The following is a 26,231-nucleotide window of genomic DNA, read 5'->3' as shown; positions in this document are numbered from 1 at the left end:
ACACCCTCTCTTAACTCATACTAAACACATATTACCCTTTTTATATACAACACTTAACCCTAAGGGGTTATATTAGGCTTATTGGGGTAATGAGTATAATTAATGGTGGACTATAATTTAATGGGCCAATTATAGTTTTAGGGTGCTCCCATGTGCCTCTAATACATTTATTAATTATTAACCATCCCATTATGGTAGTGAATAAATATTGGGCACATAGTTAATGATTGTGATTATGGTATTATATTAGTCCACAATTAAATAATTCTAACATTCTCCCACTTGGACAATATAATTAACCACCATAACATTGTCTACCACACATAAGGTAACCAATAAAAAACGTACATAATATCATATCGACGGGATACATATATTATGTATGAGTTGACCTTGAAGACATTTTAATTCAATAACAATCATTAACAATCAAACCAAACATGCATGAGGTACAACAAAATTGAGACTATGCGCATTCATCTCCTTTTGTACCTGTCACTTCGATGAATAACACATATATGCACACATATGTCAACAATAACTAGAAGTGACTACAATATCATTATGCATGTTCAAAACATAAATCATAAGCATTCCATACAAGATACTAGCATGTCCGATACATAATAATAAAACTCCCACTGAGCTCAACAAGCTAGGCTCCTAACAATCCCATTCGAGCAACATGCTCTAAAAATACACATATGGGTAAGCCTTTCGTTAGTGGGTCTGCTAACATGCCAGTACTGGGCGTGTATTCAATGGAAATAAGAGACTCTGTAACTTTCTCTTTAACAAAATAGTACTTAATGTCAATGTGTTTAGAACGAGAAGTACTTCTAACATTTCTAGAGAAAGCTACTGCTGCGGAATTATCACAATACAATTTCAGCGGCCTCGAGATAGAGTCCATAATACCCAATGCTGAAATGAAGTTCCGCAGCCATATTGCCTGACAAGTAGCCTCATAACACGCCATATACTCTGCCTCCATTGTTGAGGATGTTGTGAGTGTCTGTTTGACACTTTTCCACGAAACAGCTCCTCCAGCCATCATGAAAATGTAGCCTGATGTGGATTTCTTATCATCCACGCATCCTGCATAATCGGCGTCACTAAATCCAACTATATCAAGAGTGTCAGCTCGCCGATAAGTCAACATATGATCCTTGGTACCCTGAAGATACCGCATGACCTTCTTAGCCGCTTTCCAATGGCTAAGTCCAGGATCACTCAAGTATCTACCCAACACGCCAACAACAAAAGCAATATCAGGGTGTGTGCATACTTGAGCGTACATCAGGCTACCCACTACTGACGCATAAGGAACCACTTTCATTTCATCTCTCTCTTTATCATTTTGTGGACATTGGCCCTTTGAGAATTTGTCACCTTTCACTATTGGTGCCTTTCCAGGTGAACAAGTATGCATATTGAATCTTTTCAAAATCCGATCAATATAAGTTCTTTGAGACAACCGAAGAATACCTTTAGATCTATCCCGAAGGATCTGTATCCCAAGTACATATGAAGCCTCACCAAGATCTTTCATATCAAAATGATCAGATAACAATTGCTTTGTCTCAGACAATAGATTTTTATCATTAGAAGCAAGCAAAATATCATCAACATACAAGGTACTGTGAAGATGAAGCTGCTCCCACTGACCTTCATATATATACATTGATCAACTTTGTTTTCAATGAAACCATTTGCAGTGACAACTGCATCAAACTTGAGATACCACTGTCTTGATGCTTGTTTAAGTCCATAAATAGACTTATTGAGCTTGCAAACCATATGCTCCTTGCCAGGCTCCTCAAAACCAACAGGTTGAGTCATGTAGATATCTTCATATAAATCTCCATTTAGAAAGGCAGTTTTCACATCCATTTGTTCAAGTTCCAAATCAAAATGAGCAACCATAGCCATGATGATTCGCAAAGAATCTTTGGTAGAGACAGGTGAGAATGTTTCTTTGTAATCAATACCTTCTCTCTGGCTATATCCTTTAGCAACAAGTCTAGCCTTATACTTCACTGGTTGTCCACTTGAATCATATTTGATCTTGTAAACCCATTTGCACCCAATGGGTCTGCAACCTTTCGGTAGAACAACTAAGTTCCATACTTTGTTTCGCGACATGGAACTTGACTCATCTGTCATTGCATTCAACCATAACTTAGATTGAGGACTTCTCATGGCTTCTTGATAAGTAACTGGTTCAGAAGCGTCTCCCACAACATAATCATGTTCTTGCAAATAAACAAGGTAGTCATCATGAATAGCAGGTTTGCGAGCTCTCTCAGATCTTCTCAATACAACTTCACCACCCTCAATATCAGGATTTTCATCTTGCATATGATTCTGAGGTTCATCATGAGCTTCTATTGGAATTTGTTCAATCACGGGATCAATAGTAGTGCGGAAGCGGAAGCAACAGGTACAGGGACATAAATACGTTCTTCCCTGAACACAATTTCTCTTGACCCTTGACTTGAACTAAATTCTTCTTCAAAAAAGACAGCTCTATCTGATTCAATCACCCTGGTGGTGTGAGAAGGACAATAGAATCTAGAACCTCTCGAACCAATAGTGTAGCCTACAAAATAGCCACTGATAGTCTTCGGATCAAGCTTCTTAGATTGTGGGTTATAGGGCCTTACTTCAGCTTTACATCCCCAAACATGAAAATGACGCAAGCTCGGTTTCTTGCCTGACCACAATTCGTATGGTGTCTTTGAGACGGACTTGCTAGGCACTTGATTCAAGATATAAGCAGCAGTCCTTAATGCCTCACCCCATAAAAATTCTGGCAAGTTAGAATGAATCAACATACAACCTACCATGTCAAGAAGTGTGCGATTCCTTCTTTCAGCAATTCCATTTTGTTGGGGTGTCCCTGGCATTGTATATCTTGCATCAATACCACATTCCAGCAAGTATTTGGCAAAAGGCCCGGGGTTCCTTCCAGTCTCATCATAACGCCCATAATACTCTCCACCTCTATCCGAATTGACAGCTTTAATCTTCTTTCCCTTTTGAAGCTCAACATTCGTCTTGAAAATCTTGAAAGCATCTAAAGATTCAGATTTTTCACGAATGAGTTCAACATGACCATATCGGGAAAAATCATCAATGAAGGTGATAAAGTATTTATATCCACCCATAGCAGGTGGAACAAAAGGCCCACAAATATCAGTATGAATAAGCTCTAACACATTTGCAGACCTGTCTGACTTACTCTTTCTAACCTTGGCAGTCAACTTTCCTTTTATACAATCAACACAAAAGAAGAAATCAGAAAAATCAAGATCCTGAAGCACACCATCTTTCACCAATCTCTCCATTCTATCTCTAGAAATATGGCCTAAACGTTTGTGCCAAAGCATGGAAGATTTCAAATCTGATCTTGCACGTTTAGAACCAACAACAACATTAAGAGAAGAAGAAGAAGGACAAGAGGGAGAAGTAACAGGAACAACATCAAGCAAATCAAGCTTATATAAGTTTCCACACAAAATTCCATTTCCAATCAACATAGAGTCACGATACAAAGTCAGTTTTCCAGTTCCAAAATGAAGACTATAACCTAGTCTATCCAAAATAGATACAGAGATCAAATTCCTCCTAATAGAGGGTAAATAAGCAACATCATGCAACTCCAAAAAATGCCCAGTATTCAGCTGCATTAACGATCCCAAAAAATTCAACTCTGACTTTAGTATCGTCTCCCATGTACACATAATCCTCCAACCGACTCGGCCTTCTTCGACTTGTCACCGCTCGCAAAGAATTCGTAACATGAATTGTAGCACCGCATCTAACCACCAAGTGTTTGAGGGCACATCAATAATATTGGATTCCAAACAAACCATCACAAGACAATTACCTTTCTTCTCTAAGTGAGCTTTGAGCTTTCGGCAATCAGCTTTCTTATGCCCGAAGCATTGACAAAAGTTGCACTTTCCTTTGAAAAACTCATTCTTATGACCAGTTGAAGAAGAGCTTGCTTGTCCATTTCCCTTAGGATTGGTGGCTTTCTTCTTATGAAACCTTTGGTCACTAGAGTTGTTGGGAGTGAACTTTCTCTTGTGAGAATTGTTTGGATTGGTTACCATGGAGATACTTCTTGCTCTCCCCTTTTTCATGTCCTCTTCTTCTTTGGCAAGAATAGCAGTCATCTCCTCAATGGTCCACTGCTCCTTTTGAGCATTGTAGCTTGATCTGATCGAATCAAATTGAGAAGGAATGGTTTCCATTACAAACCACACCATGTAATCCTCACCAAGATCCAATCCCATGCCTTTAAGCTTTTGGTAACAACCCATGAGCTTGTCAATGTGAGCTCTAATGTCACCCGTATCAGTGTAATTAATGCGATGGAACAAAGTTAAGCACTCATTTTTCTCATTCTTTGAGAACTTCTTATACTTTTCCTTAATGGCAGCAAGAAAATCTTTTGCATTTTCAGTTTGAGGAATACTATCACGAATGGACTCATCCATGTGATACCTCATAAGCATCAAACAACAACGATTGGAATGCTCCCAATCCTCATAGGACTTCTTGTCCTTTTCAGTGGCATCATCAGCGGGTTTAGGCGGTGCATCCACTCTCAAGGCCAAGTCCACTCTCATGAGAGTCAAATTTAGCATGAGGGATTCAACCCACTGCTTGTGGTTGGTTCCATTTAGCGTCAACATGGCAGAGTTTCTTGGAACGCTTAAAGCTGAATGAGAAACAAGAGCAATAACTATTAAATGCATGTTATAACAAAAATCATGTCATTTGTACTCTTTTCTCATAAATGAATGATCGCAAAATAACAAATGATCATCATGTATGCTAGAATTCTTTAGACAAAACAATAAAATAGAACTCATACACATGTAAGAACAATCTATTAAATATTATAATCAAATACATTAATTTTCTATCGAAAGGATAGATAAATTGTGATTCATAATATTTAATAAATTTTCTTCACAATATTAAGCATCCTTAGCAAGCAATTATTATCGATAGGATAATTAAATACTTATAAGGATCTTAATGAAATTTTTGGAGGAAATTACAAAATTTAAATAAGTTAATATTTAAATGTTCCTCATGACCAAACAATTCCATGCTTAATCTTACGATAGGTAAGAAAATAAGCACTAATTGTTAGAAAAATAAATAAAGTTTATGCCACAATACAAAAATTAATGACCAAATATGAATAAAATTCATGAATTAGTATTGTGCATGCAAGTAAATGATAGAGAAATTAAAAATGGAACAAAATGGTGAAAAATGGCCCAAAAAAGGGCTATGCACGCGCCCCCACGCGTCTGCCCCCCTTTTTTTTTTTTTTACAGGTCCGTACGACATGTCGTTTGACAGAAACGACGTGTCGTTTGGACAAAACGACTAGCGCAGGGGTCTCGAAACGACCCGTCGTTTTGCGCTGGAAGGGGGCTGGACTTATTCTCGTACGACATGTCGTTTTTGGAAAACGACATGTCGTTTGCTCCGAACGACATCCCAAAGGGTCAGCAAAACGACCCGTCGTTTTTCTCGGTGGGGACTGAACTACATGCGCGTACGACATGTCGTTTTTGCCTGACAGAGGAAAACGACATGTCGTTTTTCTCGTCCCTGTCACCCAAAAAACCCAGCTCGCGGGTCCACGGGTCTGCTATTCGGATCGGCGCGACCCGCTTCGTGACCCGATCGGATGTATCATCTCCGGCCACCAAATCCGACGCCATTTGAGGGGTTTTGTTCCATTTTCAACACTCTATCACTCGCAATACCCATTTAATTCAAAAACACAAAATAATATACCAAAAAAATGGTAAATCCGAAATGGGTATCCTCCATTGTTAAACTCTAACCAAAATTTTCAATCTCACAATGAAACCATACAATAATCATTCAAAGAACAAGATAAACCCATTCTATAACATTTAATCTCATAATATCTATTAACAACACATTAATCCGAAAATAAAAATCAGATTTTAAAAGTAAAAAAAATGGGTTAAGTTCAAATATTATGGAGCTCTAAAATCAAATATATTAGCTCTTGATACCAATTGTTAATTTTCCATGATTATGAGCTAACCAAAAACACATTAAATGCTAATCTTCATTACTCATAATCATTAACCAAGATTTATATTTTATTTAGAGCATCACAAATGTAAAACACATACCTCCCATATTGCTATTCTCCATTGTTGCTAAGACACCAACACCTTCAATGTGAAAAACACCAAATTGGTAGAAGAGAACCTATGAGAGCAAACCCCTTTCTTTTCACCACACACCCTCTCTTAACTCATACTAAACACATATTACCCTTTTTATATACAACACTTAACCCTAAGGGGTTATATTAGGCTTATTGGGGTAATGAGTATAATTAATGGTGGACTATAATTTAATGGGCCAATTATAGTTTTAGGGTGCTCCCATGTGCCTCTAATACATTTATTAATTATTAACCATCCCATTATGGTAGTGAATAAATATTGGGCACATAGTTAATGATTGTGATTATGGTATTATATTAGTCCACAATTAAATAATTCTAACATACCCTACCGAAATTGATAACCATAAAGAGTAATTTATTTAAATTTCATTTAGTTTTTTTCAGCAGATGTTTAAAAATGCTTGTGTTTATCCCACATAGCTTATTTGTGAGTAGCTATCAAGTCTTAACCTTATATAATAATAGAGTTAGCCATAATAAAATCAAAAATTAAAAAAAAGAATATTTAAATAATAAAGATCGTTTTACTTTTAATATTTTAGATTCATCTTAAAAAAGAATCAAAAATCAAATTAGGAAAAAAAGAAAGGCAGATTATGTTCACACCTACCTAGATTAATTTAAAATAAAGAAAGATTTCCTTTTTTCTTACAATTTTTGAGCAACAATGCAATAAATATATATCATTTAATGTTTTCCTTATATAATTGAAATAGAAAACTAAAATGATAATATCACACACAATATCTTAAATTTTAATTTCCTAAATTAAATTTAAATTTGAGATATTATCAAGGAAGAAATAAATAATTATTATTCTCTAAATTTTGGAATAAATAATTAAAATACCAACTAAATAATCCTTTTTTAAAAAAAGATAATAAAAGGATTTTAAAACTCAAATTGTCACAAAAAGTGGTAAAATTCTAAAGTCATACAAAATGACACAAAATTCCAAATGAGTTCATCTAAATTAATTGGAATATTAAAGAGGTCATTCACCTCACAAAATTTCAAAGAGGTCCCTAACCTCATAAAAATCTAAAAAAAATGGTAATATTACCTCAAAATTCAAAAGTAAAAAATGACATCCCAAAAAGAGGTCATTCAACTCTTAATTATCAAAGTGTCATAAAATTTATATTGGAACTACGTTTGACTTGATTTCTATAAAAGGATATAGTTGCTAAGATTACGTGCAGTCCCCGATACTGTAAAATGGTATAAAACATAAATCTCAAAATTCCATGAAATTAAGGTCATACACCTAGGAATTTTTCTAAATTTTCAAATAGTAAATCATTACCATAGCTCTGAGACCAGATGTTGGAATATATTTTACCAGGATCTAGATTTACTACCATGTATGTTATTTAACATCCTAAATATGAATATAAAATAATGTAAATAAACACATATAAAGTTTCAGAAAACCTTACATTGGGTGCAACGGAATATTAATGGATCCTTCCACTCAGATATCTAACCCTTGTATCCTGTTTGTAGTAGAGTATCACCGAGATCTGAGCCCGAATGTCCTTCTCTTGATTCTGGATTCTTCACAGCCTTACACACTATAATTGAGATACCAGTGTGTGGGCACTCACTCTATCACTCAAGGTATGAAATTATGAAGAAGGAAAGAGAAGTGGCTGGTTCGAAATTAATAGAATAGAAGGCTCAGGAAAATTTGACTGAAGGTGAATTTTCATCAACTTTTAATGTGAGCCATCACTATCTATTTATAGACAACCATCTAGGTTTAGGTTAGGATTTATTAGGCATTAAAATAATGGAAAAATTAAATGGAAAATCATTCCCTAGTGGCCGGCCATAGGATGTGGGCCCCCACTTTGAAATTTTGCCATTTTACAACAATCTTTCCTTATTTTCTCAAAAATACCATTTTTTTAATTCTAACCAATTAAATACCAAAACTAATTATTTAATAATTAAAATTAATTATCAAATAAAATTTCCATTTAATATATTTATTAATTAGACATAATAAAGTCTCTTAATTAATAAATAAGCCCTAGAATCTATTTTCTTCACAATTAAGCCCTTGCTTAGTGAAAATTCATAAACTAGACATAGTCTAATTTTAGAATTATAATTGATTAATTAAAATCAATTAACTGAGTCTTACAAGCAGTATGGTCTCAACTAGTATGGGGACCATGGGCCTATATAACCGAGCTTCCAATAAGCCGAACTAGAATTTACCAAGTAAATTCACTAACTTATTAATTCCTTATTGCATCCACTCATAGAATTTGGAATTGTACTCTCAGTCATATAGAACACTCTATATGTTCTACGATATAAATACGCTATAAACATTTAACCATCGTTCTAATCTCAATAATCAAAGATCCTTTATAGATGATTTACACCGAGTAGGGATAAATTTACCGTTTCACCCCTCAATGTATTTTATCCTTAAAAACACTTAGCTTCCTATAAATGATGTTTTAGTGAACTAAAATATAATCACTGATACAAGAGTTCTTCTATTTATCTCTATTAAGCCAAGCTCGAAGGAAATCATCGTTTCACTTCTATGTCCAAATAGAAGCTATAGATTCCATATCTATGTTTAGCGCTCCCACTCAATTGTACTATCATGTTCCTAAAATGTACGTCACCTTGACCAAAAAGTAGGCTTAACTAACAAATCAAAGAACATGAATAACACTCCTGAGATTGAACCTAAGCATGTCAGGATTAAGATCTTTTGATCGAAGATCAACCAGTGATATTGACTCAGAAAGATACAACACGGTAGGTATTATAATATCTTTACCAAGATCAATATCGGTCCCTTCCAATGTATACTCCATACATCTGATACTAGTAAACTTTGCCAATGCCCTAGAAATGACTTAACACTTATCCAAGGTGTAAGCATACCTATCCCTGATTATCATGCAGTCTAAATCCAGTGAACTGACAAATCAGGGAATTAAACTTTTGAACATATAATCATGATTATATTCTACTGTGCTGCCAACACTATAATCATGAACAAATACATATGTTCTGGACCTAATAGAATTTATACATTAAATATAATCATGAAATAAATCATGTGAACCATGCAACATAAAATAATTTCTGATCTTTATTAACTAGTAAATCTGATTATATTGAAATGAGTTTTATTTAGAGCACAAAACCCAACACACGCGTCCTTCCTAGTTGTGATTGATTATCTGAATTTTGTTTATTTCCTTTTTAGACCATGTTATTGTCTTATTCGATGTAGTTCTCTGTTTAAGGCGGTCTTTTTTCGAATGGAACATTTTATCTCGTCTAAGGGTTAGGCTTTCCCTTCTTTAATCCGAGATCGTCCTCGGCTTTTTTCGACGTAAGGTTGAGCCTGTCCTATCTTGGTTTTGAGCAATTTTTCCTTTCCCTCGACTTGAGTAGTGTTGTTCTGGGTATTCGTCATTCCTCTGATCTGACTCATGCTTCTTCCGTTGGAAGACTTTTTAGCCATATCGGTTAATTTATGGTCTTGGCTTATCTCGAATTTGAGCCTTTTGGGCTTATCTCAGGATGCGTTGCCTTAGATTTATCTCGGGAAATTTACATAGTATACTAACTTTATTTTTGTCATTTTTTTACAAAAATACTGCCAGGCGGTATTTTTTACTTTTTTACTGTGTTTTTTTATAAGTTTCATACTGCAGTATACTGTGTTAAGTTTCACTGGTGTTCTACTGGTGTTTTACTAGTGTTCTACTGTTGTTTTGAGTTATATTGCTTTGTGTTTTACTGGTGTTTTATAAAAACACAGTATTTTTGAAAAAAATTCCGTGTGACAGTATTTTTGTAAAAGTTAACCCAAATTTCAGTATTTTTGTAAATTTCCCTTTATCTCGGCACGTAATGTCTTAGTTTTTCCTGGGCGGAAGGTCCTAGTTTTGGCCTTTTTTGGGTTTAAGTATAATTTTATCATTATATTTTCTTTGTCTTTCTTTTTCTTTTTTTGGGGCTTATAGTCTTGTTCAATCCTCATGAGTTACTATATCTAGCCTGTTGGGCTTTTTTATTGAATTTTTCAATATTTGGTTGAGCTTTGATCATTTTATTTTCATGCCATTTTTTCCTCAAACATTATGTAAATGTGACATCTTCTAAAAAATTAGTGATATTACATAATAATTATTAAATTAAATTATTAGAATTTGATACTTAAATACATCGACAATAATATGACACATTTAGATACCACTAAATACCATTAGTACTGTTTTAGCATTTGTCAAAGCTGTAATCAGGGACGGAGGGACTTTAGCCTATATGTAGGCTTAAGTCCTCACTCAAGTATATACATCAAATTTTTTACATGTAGATATATACATATATTAATTCATTTCACTCAATTTATTAAAACCCAATTTACAATAGCCCTCACTCAATATCTTAATCATGATTCATGAGCCTATTCTCATTCTAATCAAGCCCATTTTAAAAGTAGCCCAATACACATAATAAAAAAAATAACACTTTATTAAAAAAAATAAAATAATACTATCGACAATGTTTTATTTTATTTTGTTGAAGATGAAAATTTAAAAGGATGCATTTATCAATTATTTATTTTAATATTTATCTAAGCTCTCACTCAGCTAATTTTCTGACTTCGTCACTGGCCGAGTTGTGTAAATGTATAATTCTCTCTCTTTAGTTCTAATGGCATTATGGTGTGTCTAGTGCTTTAACTATTTTTTTTTTTTTTTTGAGAGATCCAGTGATTTAATTATTGTAGTATGAGTTGTATTTCACATCATCAGTGTGTTGGTACCATTGTTATTGATTATTATGTATTATCTTGTATTGAAAAAGAAAAAAAAATAGAGTTTTGAGTACCTCACAATGTTCACATGCAAGTGCAACTTGGATTCTTGTATCTTCCTCTATATATCACTTCTAGTTGGTTCTCCCCACTCTTATTGGGTCAGATTAATTTCAGTGTCACTATAGTATAAATATATTATAAATTATTCAAAAAAAATAAATAAATAAATATATTATAAATATATTTTTCTTCATTTATATCACACTCAAACAAATATTATATTATGAATTGATTGAGGAAGGTTATGAATTGATTGAGCATCTCATATAATCTCAATTAATGTTGAATCTCACAATCTAATATTTATTTCTTTCTCACTCCTATTATTTTTAACAACTTTTGTATAAAAATAATTAAACAACTTTAAAAGTTGTTGTTTGAAAATCTTTCTTCTCAGCCCTTTTCACTCCAATGGTAAATAATTATTTAATGTTGCCAAAAATATGTTCACTCACATCATAAGCCAGCTCTCCCCATTAGAGTTAATCTTATATTATTTCTAATAGAGCACTAAATAAGTAGTGTAATTAGGGGTGTTCATTGGATCACATCCAATGTTTTTAGGCCTATCCAGATCCGATCCAATCATATATTGGATGTTAGATTTTACCATCCGATCCGATCCAATTAATTTCGTCATCCAATCGATCCAACATCCATTGGATGTTGGATTGGATCGGTTCTATCCATTGGATGTATTTCATATATATTTATTTGTTTAATTTGGGTTTATCTAATATTTTAGACCTAGAATTTTTTGGATCGGATCGGATCCATCCAATATTTTAGATCCAGTATGTATTGGATTGGACTGGATCCATCCAATCCAAGAAAAAAAAAAGTAAAGCTTTAATGTTAATTTTCATATATACATATAGATTTGACGTATAACAATATAAAATCTAATTACTCATCCAAACTAAATAAAAATATTTATTAGTTCGACTGGATGTTGGATGTATTGGATTTTTAGATACCCCATCCACCATCCGATCCGATCCAATTGGATATTTAAAAATAACATCCAATCCGATCTGATTACAATTGGATATCCAATGTTTGGCGGTCGGTTGTAATTGGATCGGTCGGTTCTCATTGAATTGGATCGATTTATGCACACCCCTAAGTGTAATATTATATTTTGTTAAACTTAGCCATGCTAAAAATTTGACCTATTACGTACAAAATATAAACTTAATACACAATTAATACATTTCTTTATTTAGAATAGTTTTATTAAGCATTAATAAGTGATTTAATGCAATTTCTTAATTACAATATTGTTATTATTTTTTAAAATATATTTGATTTATTACTTTTATGTCAAGTTGTTATTTTACTAATTATAATATTTACTTTTTTTCCTTTGGTCAAATTTAATACAATTTTTTACATACATTTTTTTACACCAAAATACACGATATTATTTTTAACTTAGATTGGAGTCACATCCATCTTACATGAATATTATTGGTTAATTAATCAGAAAAATTTATCACATAATTATGGTATTGTGTAAAGATTACATATATGATATATCCCCACGTTTACTATTCCCCTTATTACATCTTATTCAATCTCCATTCATTCATTCATTTTCAGGACCACTTAATACATTTTATATGCTTTTCAAAATAAATAAATAAATAAATAATACATTTTATATGTACAACTGTTATAGGAAACATTAAGGGCTAATATATGTATATATATTTATATATATATTTTTTTTTACAAAGTGATTAGAATCACTGATAAATTTACAACGCTCACGTCCGCCACTAGCGCTGGAACTTTCTCATAATATATGTATATATATTTATGTATATGTATTGATTTTTTTAATATATAGCTGTTCCATTCGGTCACGCATGATCTCATATAGAGCTAGATCGAGTCAAATAGCAGCTATATAATAAATATATATATACACATATAAAATTGTATAATTAATAACTTATATATATTAGATATGCTTATCACTTAACTTGATTACAGAAAACAAATAATATTAAGTTGGCAAAGTCAACTAATAATAACTAAACAAACATTTGGCCAGTATACATCTTGACTCGAAAATTTTTAGTCAAATTTATATAAATTAATTTGTATTTTTCTTTTATTTATTTATGGTTTCAAAATCTTAATTAATTTGTTGTTTTGGCATGGGCCTAGGGGATCATGGCACAATATGAATATGCATGGCCAACCTAATTCAGTGTTGCAAAATGTTATTTTTAGACTTTAGTCGACTGATAGTGAAGCTTAATATATAAATATATGTAAATATATATAAATATTTATATATATGATTTTCATGTATTAAAAAATAAATAAATATACTTCTTTTATAGCAATGAAAATACTTATTAATTGAATTAGATATATTAAATTTTTGGACATTATATCTAATAATTAATCTAATCTAATTAAATATTAAAAAAATAATATTTATTCCGATTGGATCATAATTAAATATCTAATATTTACAATCGATTGTAATTTGATTAGTTAGTTATATTTAAAGGATAATTAGATAAGGCACAATTTTTTGTAAAAAAATTATATTTTAACGTTTATAATTTTTTTTTTTTTATATTTTTACGGTTTTTCATAAAAATAACACGAAAACAACGAGAAAACTACATAAATAAAGTAACATCTAAATAACAACAAAAAATAACATACAGATAACAAAAAATCAACAATAAATTAACAAGAGAATAACATATAAAGACCGTATTTTCAGTAAATAAAATTAAATAAATTGTAAAAATGTTTAAAATTCCTTAAAACCGTATTTTTGTAACTTTTTTGTTGTTTGTGAAATAATCTCTATATTTAATTACACTAAGATATAATTATCTAAAATAATACCAGATAGTATATTTTAGCATTTCTCTATTTTTATGTCATATGTCACATTTATAACTCATATTTAGTTAAAAAAGGGTCATATTAATTAACCACAAAAATAGTTTATATCACCATCATTATAACTTTAAGTTTGTTAGATTTGTACAGCTATCTAGAAGAAACTATAGCTAGCTCATATAAAAATTATTATATTGAAACACATTGTTATAAATTTCCTTCCTTACTTTTTCTTTTCTTTAACTAAACATGGGACCCATATTAATAAACTGTATTTTTTTTTTTGAAGGGGATATTATTAATAAACTGTATAAGTAGGTTAACTAATAATATATATATATATATATTGTACTCAAAATATCAACCGTGGTTACATTTTTTTCTTAGGAAAGATACATGTCATTATCAAACAAAATCAAATGTTACACATGAACATAACATGCTAACGAAACTAATTTATCAAAAGAACTAGTAACAGAGGTTGTGAGTGTATGAACCGTACAATCTATTGTTGCTCATGAAATAGAGCAACATAACTAAAACACATCCACCGAGTAGAGCCTTAGAAACCCAAGTTGTCACAAAAAAAATAAATAAATAAATAAATAACAGTTCAAAAAAAAAAAAAAAATCATATGAGAAACTTACAAAAATATGGTAAAAAAAATAATGTCACAAAATATAGCAGTTTTCTATATAAAAAATGAGAGTCCAACAAAATATAAAAAATAATAATTATCAATAGAAAAATTGTCAAAGCAGCCATTACCACTAAAAAAGAGGGTCGGGCCTTGAGACAATATAGGCCTAGCTAAGACAATTTAAATTTTGAAGCCTTCACTTTCGGAATTATATAAAAAAAAATATTGAAAAAGAGTATAATAAAACTCAAAGTTACGTTGGCTAATGTCCCATTCACTAATCAATAATAAATATATATTGTTTACAATAGACTTATTTTTATTTAAATAAAAGTCTAAAAAAACCTTTTATTTTTTTCTTTAGGCCCCTAGAATATATGAGCCGACACGAGTTTATCTTGTCTATACCTAAAATCTGTCCTACTAAAAAGTAGTCACAGTTGACATCACCAGAGAAAAAGACCTCAGAAATGAAAGTCACAGCCTAAACCTCGGCCCTTGGCTCGAACCTCGAATACCATGGCCCCAGTCTCCAGCCCAGACCTCGACCCTCGGCCCCATCCCGAACTCCAGACCCTAACAACCCCAACCCTTCAAATAATTAAAAAACAAAAGCATTTTCAAAATTTGTAAAAAAAAAATTGTGAATAACATTACAAACCTAATAAATTTTATCATATATCAACATTTCAAGTTTAAATTGTGTACATACATGTAGAACTAGGTAGCTACAATTAATAAAACTTTTCTGTACTATGTGTGTGCATATGTATGTGTGAGATGCATTCATTATTTATTTGTTTATATATAGCTGCACTTCTTCTGGGTTCACCATATATTCCATCTCTCTCTCTCTCTCTGCTCTTTTCTCTATAGTGTACTATAGCTAGAACCAGCTGTACCTTTCTCTCTCTCTAAATTAGGAAAGAGAGAGTATATATACATATATATATATATACACAAAAAAATAGCTCTCTCTAGCAACTACCACCACAGCTGCCACAACTTGTAGTAGTTGTGTACTAATGCAGCAATCCTTTCTCTATACATATATTAATTAATCCATTTTCATTTTCATATATTTATTAATTCTTATCTCATCACATCACATAATTATTATATAACTAACTTCTTTGCCTACTTATACATATATATAAGTACTAGACCCTCAATCAATACACACACTACCACTTTTCTCTCATCTCATCTCTTTAAATATAATAATAAAGAAAAAGAAAACAAAAATTATTAGAGAATATGGTAGTAGTTGCTGTTGTTAGAAATGTTATAGCATTATTACTAGTAGCAGAACTGTGTTTTAGTTCTTATAATAAATTAGTATTAGCAAGTAATAATAATAATAATAATAATGAAAGAGAATTGGATGGAATCTGGGGTGGTCTTCCTGGTCAACCCAAAGTGGAATTTTCTCAGTTTTCTGGGTATGTTACAGTCAACCAAAAAAGTGGTAGAGCTCTCTTCTATTGGCTTACTCAAGCTGCTTCCTCTCCTCATCGAAAACCTCTTGTTCTTTGGCTCAATGGAGGTCAGTACTATATATATTTATATATATTTGCATACATATTATGTATAGATATAATTAATTATTTAAAAGAAGCAAAACCCAAGTTTGTTTTTTTAATCCATAAATATAATGATTAGCAAAATTAATCACTAAATTATATAATTTAGTACTGTTTATAACTTAAGAATTAAACTGACCTTGTACTGTGATATATATCGAATTATGTCGCACGTGTTGATTCTCTTCCACACGTGGTAATATCTGATAGAACAACTATATATGGAATTAATTATGAAGCCATTCTATCTTCTCAAATCCTTGTCTTGTATTGTACATGTTTACAGATGCGCATTTTAGCACTGAAGCTCTATCCAAGCTAAAATGCGCCAAGATATACACACCATATTCATTAATTTTCAGCTGGTATATGTGGTAGCTAGTTAGGTCAGAGTCAGACTACTTCATATGAAATATTAAATCAAATAGTAATAAATAAAACCCTCAAACCATGTGGCCATAGGGAAGTCTTTACTGGTATTTTTTTTTTTTTAATTTGGGTCAATAATTCTAATCCTCATAAGATTAAATTTCAAGCAATGACATCAAATATATACATATAATATATATATACATAGTTACTTAATAGTTCTTTTAAGTACAACTACTTGAAGCTAGCTCATGTGCTAACTCATGTTGGGAGGGTTTGGTTTGGGGTATCCCAATTTGTGCAACTATAAATGTATATAGAGGCTTTAGTAAAAAAAAAAAAAAATCTTTATGCAAATATATATATACAGTAGAACCTCTATTCAAGAATACACTTGGGACTAAGAAAATAATATTCTAATTGAGAGTATATCAAAAAATATCAATGTAACAAAAATACCAATAAACAATTCTTAATACTATATTATATTAAAATTATTTTCGAGTACATATAATATTTATACATGTACTATAATTTGAAATAAAATTATTAATTTTACATAAGTAAATTTATAAAATATATGTATATATTTATTTAAGATCTAAGTATTCTTATATAGAGGTATATTTTATTAATACGGGACTTGAAAAATGTATAACTAATTACAATATAGAGGTTATTCTTATTTATAACTGGCCTAAATTGGGACTTCATTTTTTTTATAACAAATTAGAAGTTATTCTTGAATAGAGTATTCTTGAATAGAGGTTCTACTGTATATATATCTATATATATTACTACAGGATTTTCATTCCTTCCACTACAGACTTTTATTCCCATGTTTGAAAGAAAATTCCAAAATCCAATTTTGGCTTCAAAATACTTTTTTTTTTTTTGTTGTTGGTTTTGTCTTGTTCATAATTACAAATGCTACCATGTAAGAATTGAACCAACTTTTCAACTAATATCTCAACAAGAAGAACAAAAGAAAAAAGTGAAACTTCTGTGTCTCAACTCTCAATCTTTTACTATTTGGTGTTTTCGGCTTTTGTAGCACGCGTGTTCAGAATAAGTGATGGATGGTCCTATAAATTAAAATTATTATGATGTTGAATTTTCTCCCAAATTAAAACAAAACAAAAAAAAAAAAATCAGAAATTTTTGTTTTTGGAAATGGTTATTAAATATATGATTCAACCCATCACTAGTCTTAAAGTATCATTATTATTTATATAAATATAGATATATATATATATGTGGTCTCGATCGATATGAAACAACTCCAATTCTCCAAAGTTTTCCTTAGGAAAAAAAATTAGTCTAGAAAATTTTAGAAACTATTTTAGAGAACCATTTTTGCTAATTTCATTCTAGCAGCAATTTTTCAAATAACTCAATAAAGTCACACTTTTTTATTTTACTTTATAATTTCACAATTTTTTTTTTCTCTAAATCATTATAATATTATATTGTTCTATATATATTATTAATATATTTTCGGAAGAAAATTACTTTGTGTTTCTCTATGTATAACCAAATATTGTTCAATAAGTTAAGGAGAGCAAAATGTAAAACAATTAATGTTTAGTTCACTTGAGCTAATTAATTTGCAGTTTTTTTTATCTATAATTTGCATATTGATGTATAGATATATAAGAGTGCTCATTCTTAATTACTAATTAATATTGATCTATTTTAATTTTATTTCTAATATTGACTATAACATCAATAATTTTCTTTTTTAACTAAAGTAATAATAAATGAATTAATGTTAGAGTGATAAAAATATAACTAAACTAAATTTTGGTACTTTAACCAAAAGAAGATATAGTCCTTTTTGGAGACGCATTTATAGATTAATTAATTGATGTCATAATCACACCGATTAACAAATCAAAGTAAGTACATCTATAATCTATAATTTTATAAAGTGGAAAAGGTAGTGATGGAACACTTTTAGTTACATTATTTATACCATAACATTGTTGACATTTCCAAAACAAAATAAACATTTTATTTAAGAGCATTCCTATTAGGCACCAGTGGTGCTTAGCACTTAAGACGTGTCGTCTTGCGATTGACTAGCGATATTCCCTAAAAGCTATTATATTAAACTATATGGGACCCGATACTTAATTAGACCAATAGCGATGTTGACACGTAGGAAGATACTTAACACTACTGGTGTCTTTTAGCATTTCTTTTTATTTAATGGGTTTAGTTGTTGGTTTATTCATGATCTTTTATTACGCATACAAAACTCATTTACCAACTACCTTTGGATTTAGTTACATCTATATTTTAAAAAATATATAGCTAGGGTAGACTTTTTTACCATGTTTTTGGATTTTGTTTTAAGTAATTCGCGTGTATATTTTTTAAAATTTAATTAACTTTACAACTATTTTGGTTGTAGATGAATACCTAAATTTAATTTTGAATAGTAATAATTTATATTTTTAGAACTTATCTAGTAGCTAGGATTGCAAGATTTTTTGGAAGAGAAACCTGGAGCAGGATTTGATTTTATTTTCCTGTTTTTGGTATATTGATAAGTTATAATTAGTTCTATTTTTTATAGGATATTCATTTTTAGTAATAACAAATCTTTTAATTTTTGAATATTTAAGAAAATAAACAACCTTTTTTGTGGCAAAAGTAAAATTGTAAATTAAATTATTTTATTGTTTTGGGATACCAGGTACTATTAAAATTAGTTTTTATTTAATAGAGAAGTAATCTATATATAAATTTAATTTATTTATTTTATACATTAATGTTATAATTAATTATTGGTTAATTAATTATGGGAGTATGCAGGACCAGGATGCTCCTCAATAGGATATGGAGCATCAGAAGAGATTGGACCATTTCGTATTAACAAAACTACTTCATCTCTTTATCTTAATAAATATTCTTGGAATAGAGGTACGTAATTAAGAGCATGTATAGTATTGTTTTCTGTTTTCAAAAAATTGATTTAGAAATGAGAACAAAAAATAGTTTTTGGAGTTTTTAAAAACAAGTCATGTTTGATTAGTGTTTTTTAAAAACAATATTGACCAAAAGTGAATTGGTTTTTAAAACAGAAAACAACATTTTGTTATTTTTAAAATTCTTGTTTTTTGTAATTTTGTTTTCTGAAAAATATTTTCAAAAAACAAAGTCAAACAAGCCAAATTGTTTTCAAAAAACAATTTTCTACTTTTAAAACAAAAAACATTTTTTTAGTTATGATGTCAAAGATGTACTAATAATTAATTTATATATCCTTATTGTTTAAATATATATATAGTTTAAATTAATTAAATAATAATATATATTTTTATTATTGTAGAAGCAAATCTTCTATTTCTTGAATCACCTGCCGGTGTTGGATTCTCCTATACAAATACAAGCTCTGACCTTGAAAACTCCGGTGACAAAAGAACAGGTAATAATTAATAACTTAATATAATTGCCATTGGCACTACTTATTAAATTATGTATTAATTACACAAATAATAATAATAATCATATCACAAGTATCTTTTAGTATTTCTCTAACTTAATAATATTCATTTAAACTAAATCAGCCATAACAATATCAAGTAAGTAAGTAGTGATGCTCAAGCATTACTATAGCAGCTAGTACTACCATTAATTTGACAACCTGAATGGACTGTGTGGATTAATTCTAGAAACTAGTACTTTTTTTTATTTTAATATAATAATTAGTGGTTATATATAGAAACTACTTATTTCTTTTTGTCAATTTATCAACTAACTGTAGGGACAAATTTTGTGACATTTATGCAGCTGAGGATGCTCTAGTTTTCTTACTTAGATGGATGTCAAGATTTCCAGAATATAAATATAGAGAATTCTATATTGCTGGAGAGAGTTATGCAGGTATATCTATTCTATATAAAGTGTGCCTATATAACTAAATTCTTAGTTTATGAGAAATTAATGGTGTGACTTTTTATTTATATTTAATAAAATAATAAAATATTATTTATATATAATAAAATAATAAAATAAAAATTTAAACTGATATTTGATATTTGAACTGATATTATTTATATATATACAATATTATATATTGTTCTCTTGTGATATTATTTAAACCATAAATTTACTATTCTATTTTGAATTTAATTAAAACCAATAAAATATATATACCTAATTTTGTACGTTCTCATTTTTTCTAATTTTTTTTATTAAAGTTAATTATTTTAAATAAATAAAAATTTATAATAAAAATCTAATTTCTAAATTTTCTCTATTACTATACTATTTTGAATTTAATTAACAACAATAAAATATATGTACGTATATTTTTCATTTTTTTAATATAAATTTTCTATATACATATATATTTATACAAAAAAAAAAAATAGAGATATAAAATAGTAGTGAAGAGATCTAAAAAATTTCACATAAACTTCAAACACACTCTAAAAAAGTATCATTTATAATTCTATGTGTAACTAATTTATTTGTTTATTTGGATGATTTTAGTCTATATATCTCAAATTATACTTTTTAATTTTTATAATTCGGTTATAGCAAGTAAGAATATTTGGGTTGATGTAATCATAACAGTATATATATAGCTTTATTAGTTGAGCATGAATTGTCCATTTGATTTTGTTTTAAGTTTAGATTTTACAATTGTATTTGAATACTTAGCTATATATATATGTGGATCTTGAGTTTATCGGGTTAATTTGTTGAAAATATATGTTTACTGATTTGCTCAAAATAAATATACATAAACACATATATTTTGTTGAATCCAAATATACATAAACACATATATTTTGTTGAATCTATCATGGAGTGCTATGAGATTGATGAGAGAGGCTTCAAGAGAAGAATGATATTAAGATAAATTTGGAGAGCATTGCTTTGTTATAATATTATTTGGAAGCTATCATATTTCTTGTTTTTTATATTCTTTCTTTCATATGTCCAGTTATATGCCTGCTACCCTTATTCTTTATAATTTTATAATTACCGGCTCGAGTTAAGTATCCATAGTAAGTGTGTAGCATTATTATTTTTTAAATATATTTCAAGCTAATCTCCATTCTCCTCTTCTCTTTCTAAATTTTAAATTTGACTTTTCACTATTGATTTTCAAATAACCCCACACACTAATTAAAATTAGTTTTTATATCATTTTATATTATATGATTATTTATTGAATTTTTCTTAATTAAATTATAGAACACATAACATAAAACTAAATATACGTGCCTTGCACGTAACTTTCTTCTAGTATATATATGTGTGTGTATCCATTATATATATTATACTCATCAAAATTATTATTATTCACTTAATAATTAATTAATTATTATAAAAATGTGTACACATGCATGCAGGGCATTATGTTCCGCAGTTGGCAAAGATGATCGTCGATTACAATAAAGCACACTCTAACTCCATCATTAATCTTAAAGGCTTCATCGTAAGTGTCTTTTTCTTTTTTCTTTCACTTTTCAATTATTTCTATTTTTGAAAAGGCTTTTCAATATTAATTTCTACAAATCATCACTACACAACCTAATTAATAGATTATAACACTTTTAATCGGGTGCTTTTTAGTAATAAATTTTATTAATGCTACTAAAAGTAAAAAATTTGTATTATAGTATATAAATGGTATATATTGGAAAATTTTAAAATTAACCATCATTTTTGTATTCATTGGTAGAAACGTTTCTGTTTTCAGTATATAAACAAATTATAATTTAATTTTTTTTATATTTTAATGTACATGATTACAATATAATATTACACATTCTACTTTTTTTAACTATGTCAAAATTAGAACCCAAAATTATCAACTGCGTGCATATAAAAAAAAAAGATGAATATTATTTTAAACATTCTGTTTTGTTAAATGATAAAATAGATATATTCTATATTTTTTAAAATGGTAAAAATAGGACTTTAAGCTCAATTTTTAACAATTTTATTTTTAAATATAACTAACTTTAAGATAATTTCTAATACGAACAGATACAGAAAATATAACCAGTTTTGTCATCACATCTCTAGATCGGATTATTATTAAATTTTATTTTGACAGAAAATTAATTCACTATCCTACATGTACAATTTTAAAAAATACAGGTCCATTTTGTCATTTAAGTATAACAAAACGTCCAATTAATAACTTTTACAAAACACAAGGTTCAAATAGTATTTAGTACCCATAAAAAAATTAAAAATTAGCACACCTGCAATTGCTTATATGAACCTTATTTTCAATACCTTACATTTTTTAAAATCTGATGGGATGGATACTATAATTATAATATGTCATTATATAGAAAATTTTGGATTAATTTTCTCCACATATACTAAAAAGAAAAAAAAATATATTCTTATAGAAACAAAAATAATCTCCTTACTATAATCTTGTGTATTAAGAAATTCAATTTATTATTGTTAACAATTCTTTTGAATAATTTAAAACTTAGGTAGGAAATGCAGTTACAGACAATTACTACGATAGCATTGGAACAGTTACATATTGGTGGAGTCACGCCATGATATCAGATAAAACATACAACTCCATTCTCCACCACTGCAATTTCAGCTCCGATACGGCCTCAAACGCATGCGACGACGTCGTTTACTACGCCATGAACCACGAGTTCGGCGACATCGACCAGTACAACATATACACACCCACTTGCGCCAACTATTCTTCTTCTTCTAATAATAATAATAATAAACATTATTTAAGGCTGAAAAACAGTCTTCTTCGGCGGAGGTTTTCGGGGTACGATCCATGCACAGAAGGCTATGCCGAAAAGTATTACAATAGGAAGGATGTTCAACGAGCCATGCATGCTAACACTACTCGAATTCCCTATAAATGGACTGCTTGCAGGTGATCATTATTATATCATATCTTTATTTTATATAAAATGTGAATAAATAATAATATGGTTTTTGTTTTTCTTAAGAAAAAAGCTTTTAGAAAACAATTTATTTGATGAGCAAATTTTTAAGTGATTAGTATGACTTCTCTTCTCTAATACATTATCAAAATTTTACTTTATTAACAAATTTTTATATTATAATATTATCCATCAAGTTTATTTTTAATAAGCTAATTAAGATTTTTCACCTGAACATTGACATGTATCAAATTATCTTTCTGAATTTTTTTGTCAGTTAAAAATCTCCCTAAACTATTGTGATTGTTGGATTTAATGAGATGTGTTAAATCATGCTCCCTGAACTTTCCTCCATGGTAGACTTTTCTTATTAAAATTAGACAAAAGTCCTTAAATTCAACAATTTCAATAATTTAGGAGGGATTTTTAACGGTCTACAAAGTTCAGAAGGCATAATGTGGTACATGTCAAAATTCAGAAGGCAAAAATACTAATTAATCCTTTTAATAGATGTTATTTATTATTGTAAAATAAATAAGTAATTCTATTGTTTATTTTAAAATAAAATTTAAAAGTAATTTTATTGTTTATTTTAAAATAAAATTTAAAAGTAATTCTATTGTTTATTTTAAAGAAAAATTAAGTTCAAAATATTGAGTGTGAGAAAGCTAATATACAATGAAGTTTTTGATTGATTTGAGTTGGGTTGGAGTAATTGATTGATTTTATAAATTATTTTATTAAATTTTTAGATGAAATTTTGATATTTAACAGTGATGTTCTGATCAAGAATTGGAAAGATTCTGAAAATTCAGTTTTGCCCACGTACAAGTACTTGATTGCAGCTGGCCTAAGGATATGGGTTTTCAGGTAAAATAATTTCTGAGTCTCAAATCAAGTTGCTAAAAATAAAAAACTAATTAATTAGACAGTACAATAACATTATGGATTTTCAGACACCATTATCTGAAAAATAAAATTGTTCATTTAGTCAAAGTTGCAAGGCATAAATGGTTTTGATCACTTTTCTAGGCAGCTCTTAGAACTTAAGGTCCAAAAAAGAAGAAAAAAGCTGATTCATTGACTAAGGGATCAATGAATATCTTCAGTCCAACATGACAGAAAAAAACTAAAAAGAAAGGAAATGCCAAGGGAAAGACATTAATGTAGTCAATTTGGCTCAAAAATCTACTTTTGAGTCTATCAAGTCTCAAATTTCTAATCTCATAAATGATGTGAATTTTTCTTTTTTATCCCTTTCCCTTTTGAGTGTTTGACTAGACTTTAGTAGTTTCAACTTCTCACAATTCATGGAAAAAAAAAATAAAGAAAAAATAACCCACAAAATTCTTAAAAAGGATGTAAAAATTTACAAAAATCTCTCAAATAACTAAATGAACATCATCATATTATAAAAAATAATAGGGTAAATAGCGGCGTAACTACTCAAAGTTTTATGTTTGTAAGCGGCATAAATCCAATATTTATTTTTAGCAGCATAAATACTTAATATTTGTAAAACTATAATTTTTTTCTAATTTTATCCGTACAGATTCTGTTATTATTTTAAATAAGACACATATAAAGTCCAAATTCTAGATTATTAGGTCTAGATAGAAATATATAGTATCAATTACTTTCAAATGTTCTTTTAATAAATTCAAAACAGAGTCTACCTAACGAAACTGGAAAAAAAAAATACAGTCTTACAAACATTGAGTTTATACCGCTTACAAACTTCAAACATTGGTTTATGCCGCTATTTACCCCAAATAATAATTATAATTTCTACATACCAAAATGGAAAAAGATGCACCAAAAAAGTTCCTAAAACCAGTGCATTCTTTGGTAAGGATTTAACTAGAGAATTATTGCTGCAAAAACTAGTATAACAAAAACAAAGAAACTCTACAAAGGACCTTGGACCAAATCTGCCTTATTGCAACATATTCCATAGTCATAAGAAGAATGATCAAATCTGCAAAATGGGATCCTCTTATTTTTTGCTGAAACTATTAAGAATTCTTGAAATTCAAAGTATAATTGCTTCTGTTTCTCTACAGTGGAGACACAGATTCAGTGGTTCCAGTCACTGCCACTAGGTTCTCTCTCAGTCATCTTAACCTCACCACAAAAACTAGGTGGTATCCATGGTATACAGGAGGACAGGTACTCAAAATATTATACACAAACATATTATGAGATATTGTTATTTCTAAAAAATTGTGAAGCTAAATATTTATTATGCTAACTTCATAGGTTGGAGGATGGACAGAGGTTTACAAGGGACTAACTTTTGCAACAGTCAGAGGAGCTGGCCATGAGGTTCCACTCTTTCAACCGAAACGAGCTTTCGTTCTCTTCAAATCGTTTTTGGCTGGGAAAGAATTGCCTAAATCTTGACAGTGGAAGAGTTTCAACAAGAAGGGTTCATAGGTTTGAAAGAGATGACCATAAAAATGAAGCAAGTTAGATATAGGGACCATTCATTCAAGTTCAGTAATGATATTCTCATGTAATTTGATTCTGTCTTGTATATTCTGGTAAATTGGGAATGCAAGATAGAAATTTAAACTAAAAATTATTCAATGCAAGACATTTTCCAATCACCAAATAAATCTATGATTCACTTATTAAATCACAAAAATAAATAAAAATCTAATCAGTCAAAATGAACAACCAGGAGAGGATGAAGACATTGACACATTTTCCCTGTTCACATCCACTATA

At 29.5% G+C, this 26,231-nt stretch overlaps 2 protein-coding genes across 3 annotated transcripts; one reads left to right on the top strand and one right to left on the bottom strand.

The window, feature by feature from the left end:
• Positions 1-3,779: 3,779 nt before the first annotated feature.
• Positions 3,780-6,562, bottom strand: LOC133039134 (uncharacterized). The gene is made up of 2 exons (XM_061117959.1): positions 6,204-6,562; positions 3,780-4,732 (listed from the first exon to the last, which is right to left on the bottom strand). Exons 1-2 carry the CDS (start codon positions 6,223-6,225, stop codon positions 3,780-3,782), a joined length of 975 nt encoding a protein of 324 aa, XP_060973942.1. The 5' UTR covers positions 6,226-6,562.
• Positions 6,563-15,288: 8,726 nt separating this feature from the next.
• On the top strand, positions 15,289-26,119 carry LOC115725461 (serine carboxypeptidase 24). 2 transcript variants are annotated; one of them, XM_030654991.2, is made up of 9 exons: positions 15,293-16,193; positions 19,420-19,527; positions 19,937-20,032; positions 20,398-20,490; positions 21,972-22,057; positions 23,076-23,491; positions 24,276-24,371; positions 25,565-25,670; positions 25,761-26,119. In XM_030654991.2, the coding sequence occupies exons 1-9, from the start codon at positions 15,905-15,907 to the stop codon at positions 25,902-25,904; spliced, it is 1,434 nt and encodes a 477-aa protein (XP_030510851.1). In that variant the 5' UTR covers positions 15,293-15,904; the 3' UTR covers positions 25,905-26,119. The 2 variants fall into 2 exon arrangements, with proteins under 2 accessions (XP_030510852.1, XP_030510851.1); XM_030654992.2 differs by lacking the exon at positions 19,420-19,527 and having other exon boundaries at positions 15,289-16,193.
• The last annotated feature ends 112 nt before the right edge of the window (positions 26,120-26,231 follow it).

The sequence above is a fragment of the Cannabis sativa genome, chromosome 6 (assembly GCF_029168945.1).
Source record: "Cannabis sativa cultivar Pink pepper isolate KNU-18-1 chromosome 6, ASM2916894v1, whole genome shotgun sequence".
Classification (NCBI taxonomy): Eukaryota; Viridiplantae; Streptophyta; class Magnoliopsida; order Rosales; family Cannabaceae; genus Cannabis; species Cannabis sativa.
This window is presented reverse-complemented; position numbering and strand designations above follow the sequence as displayed.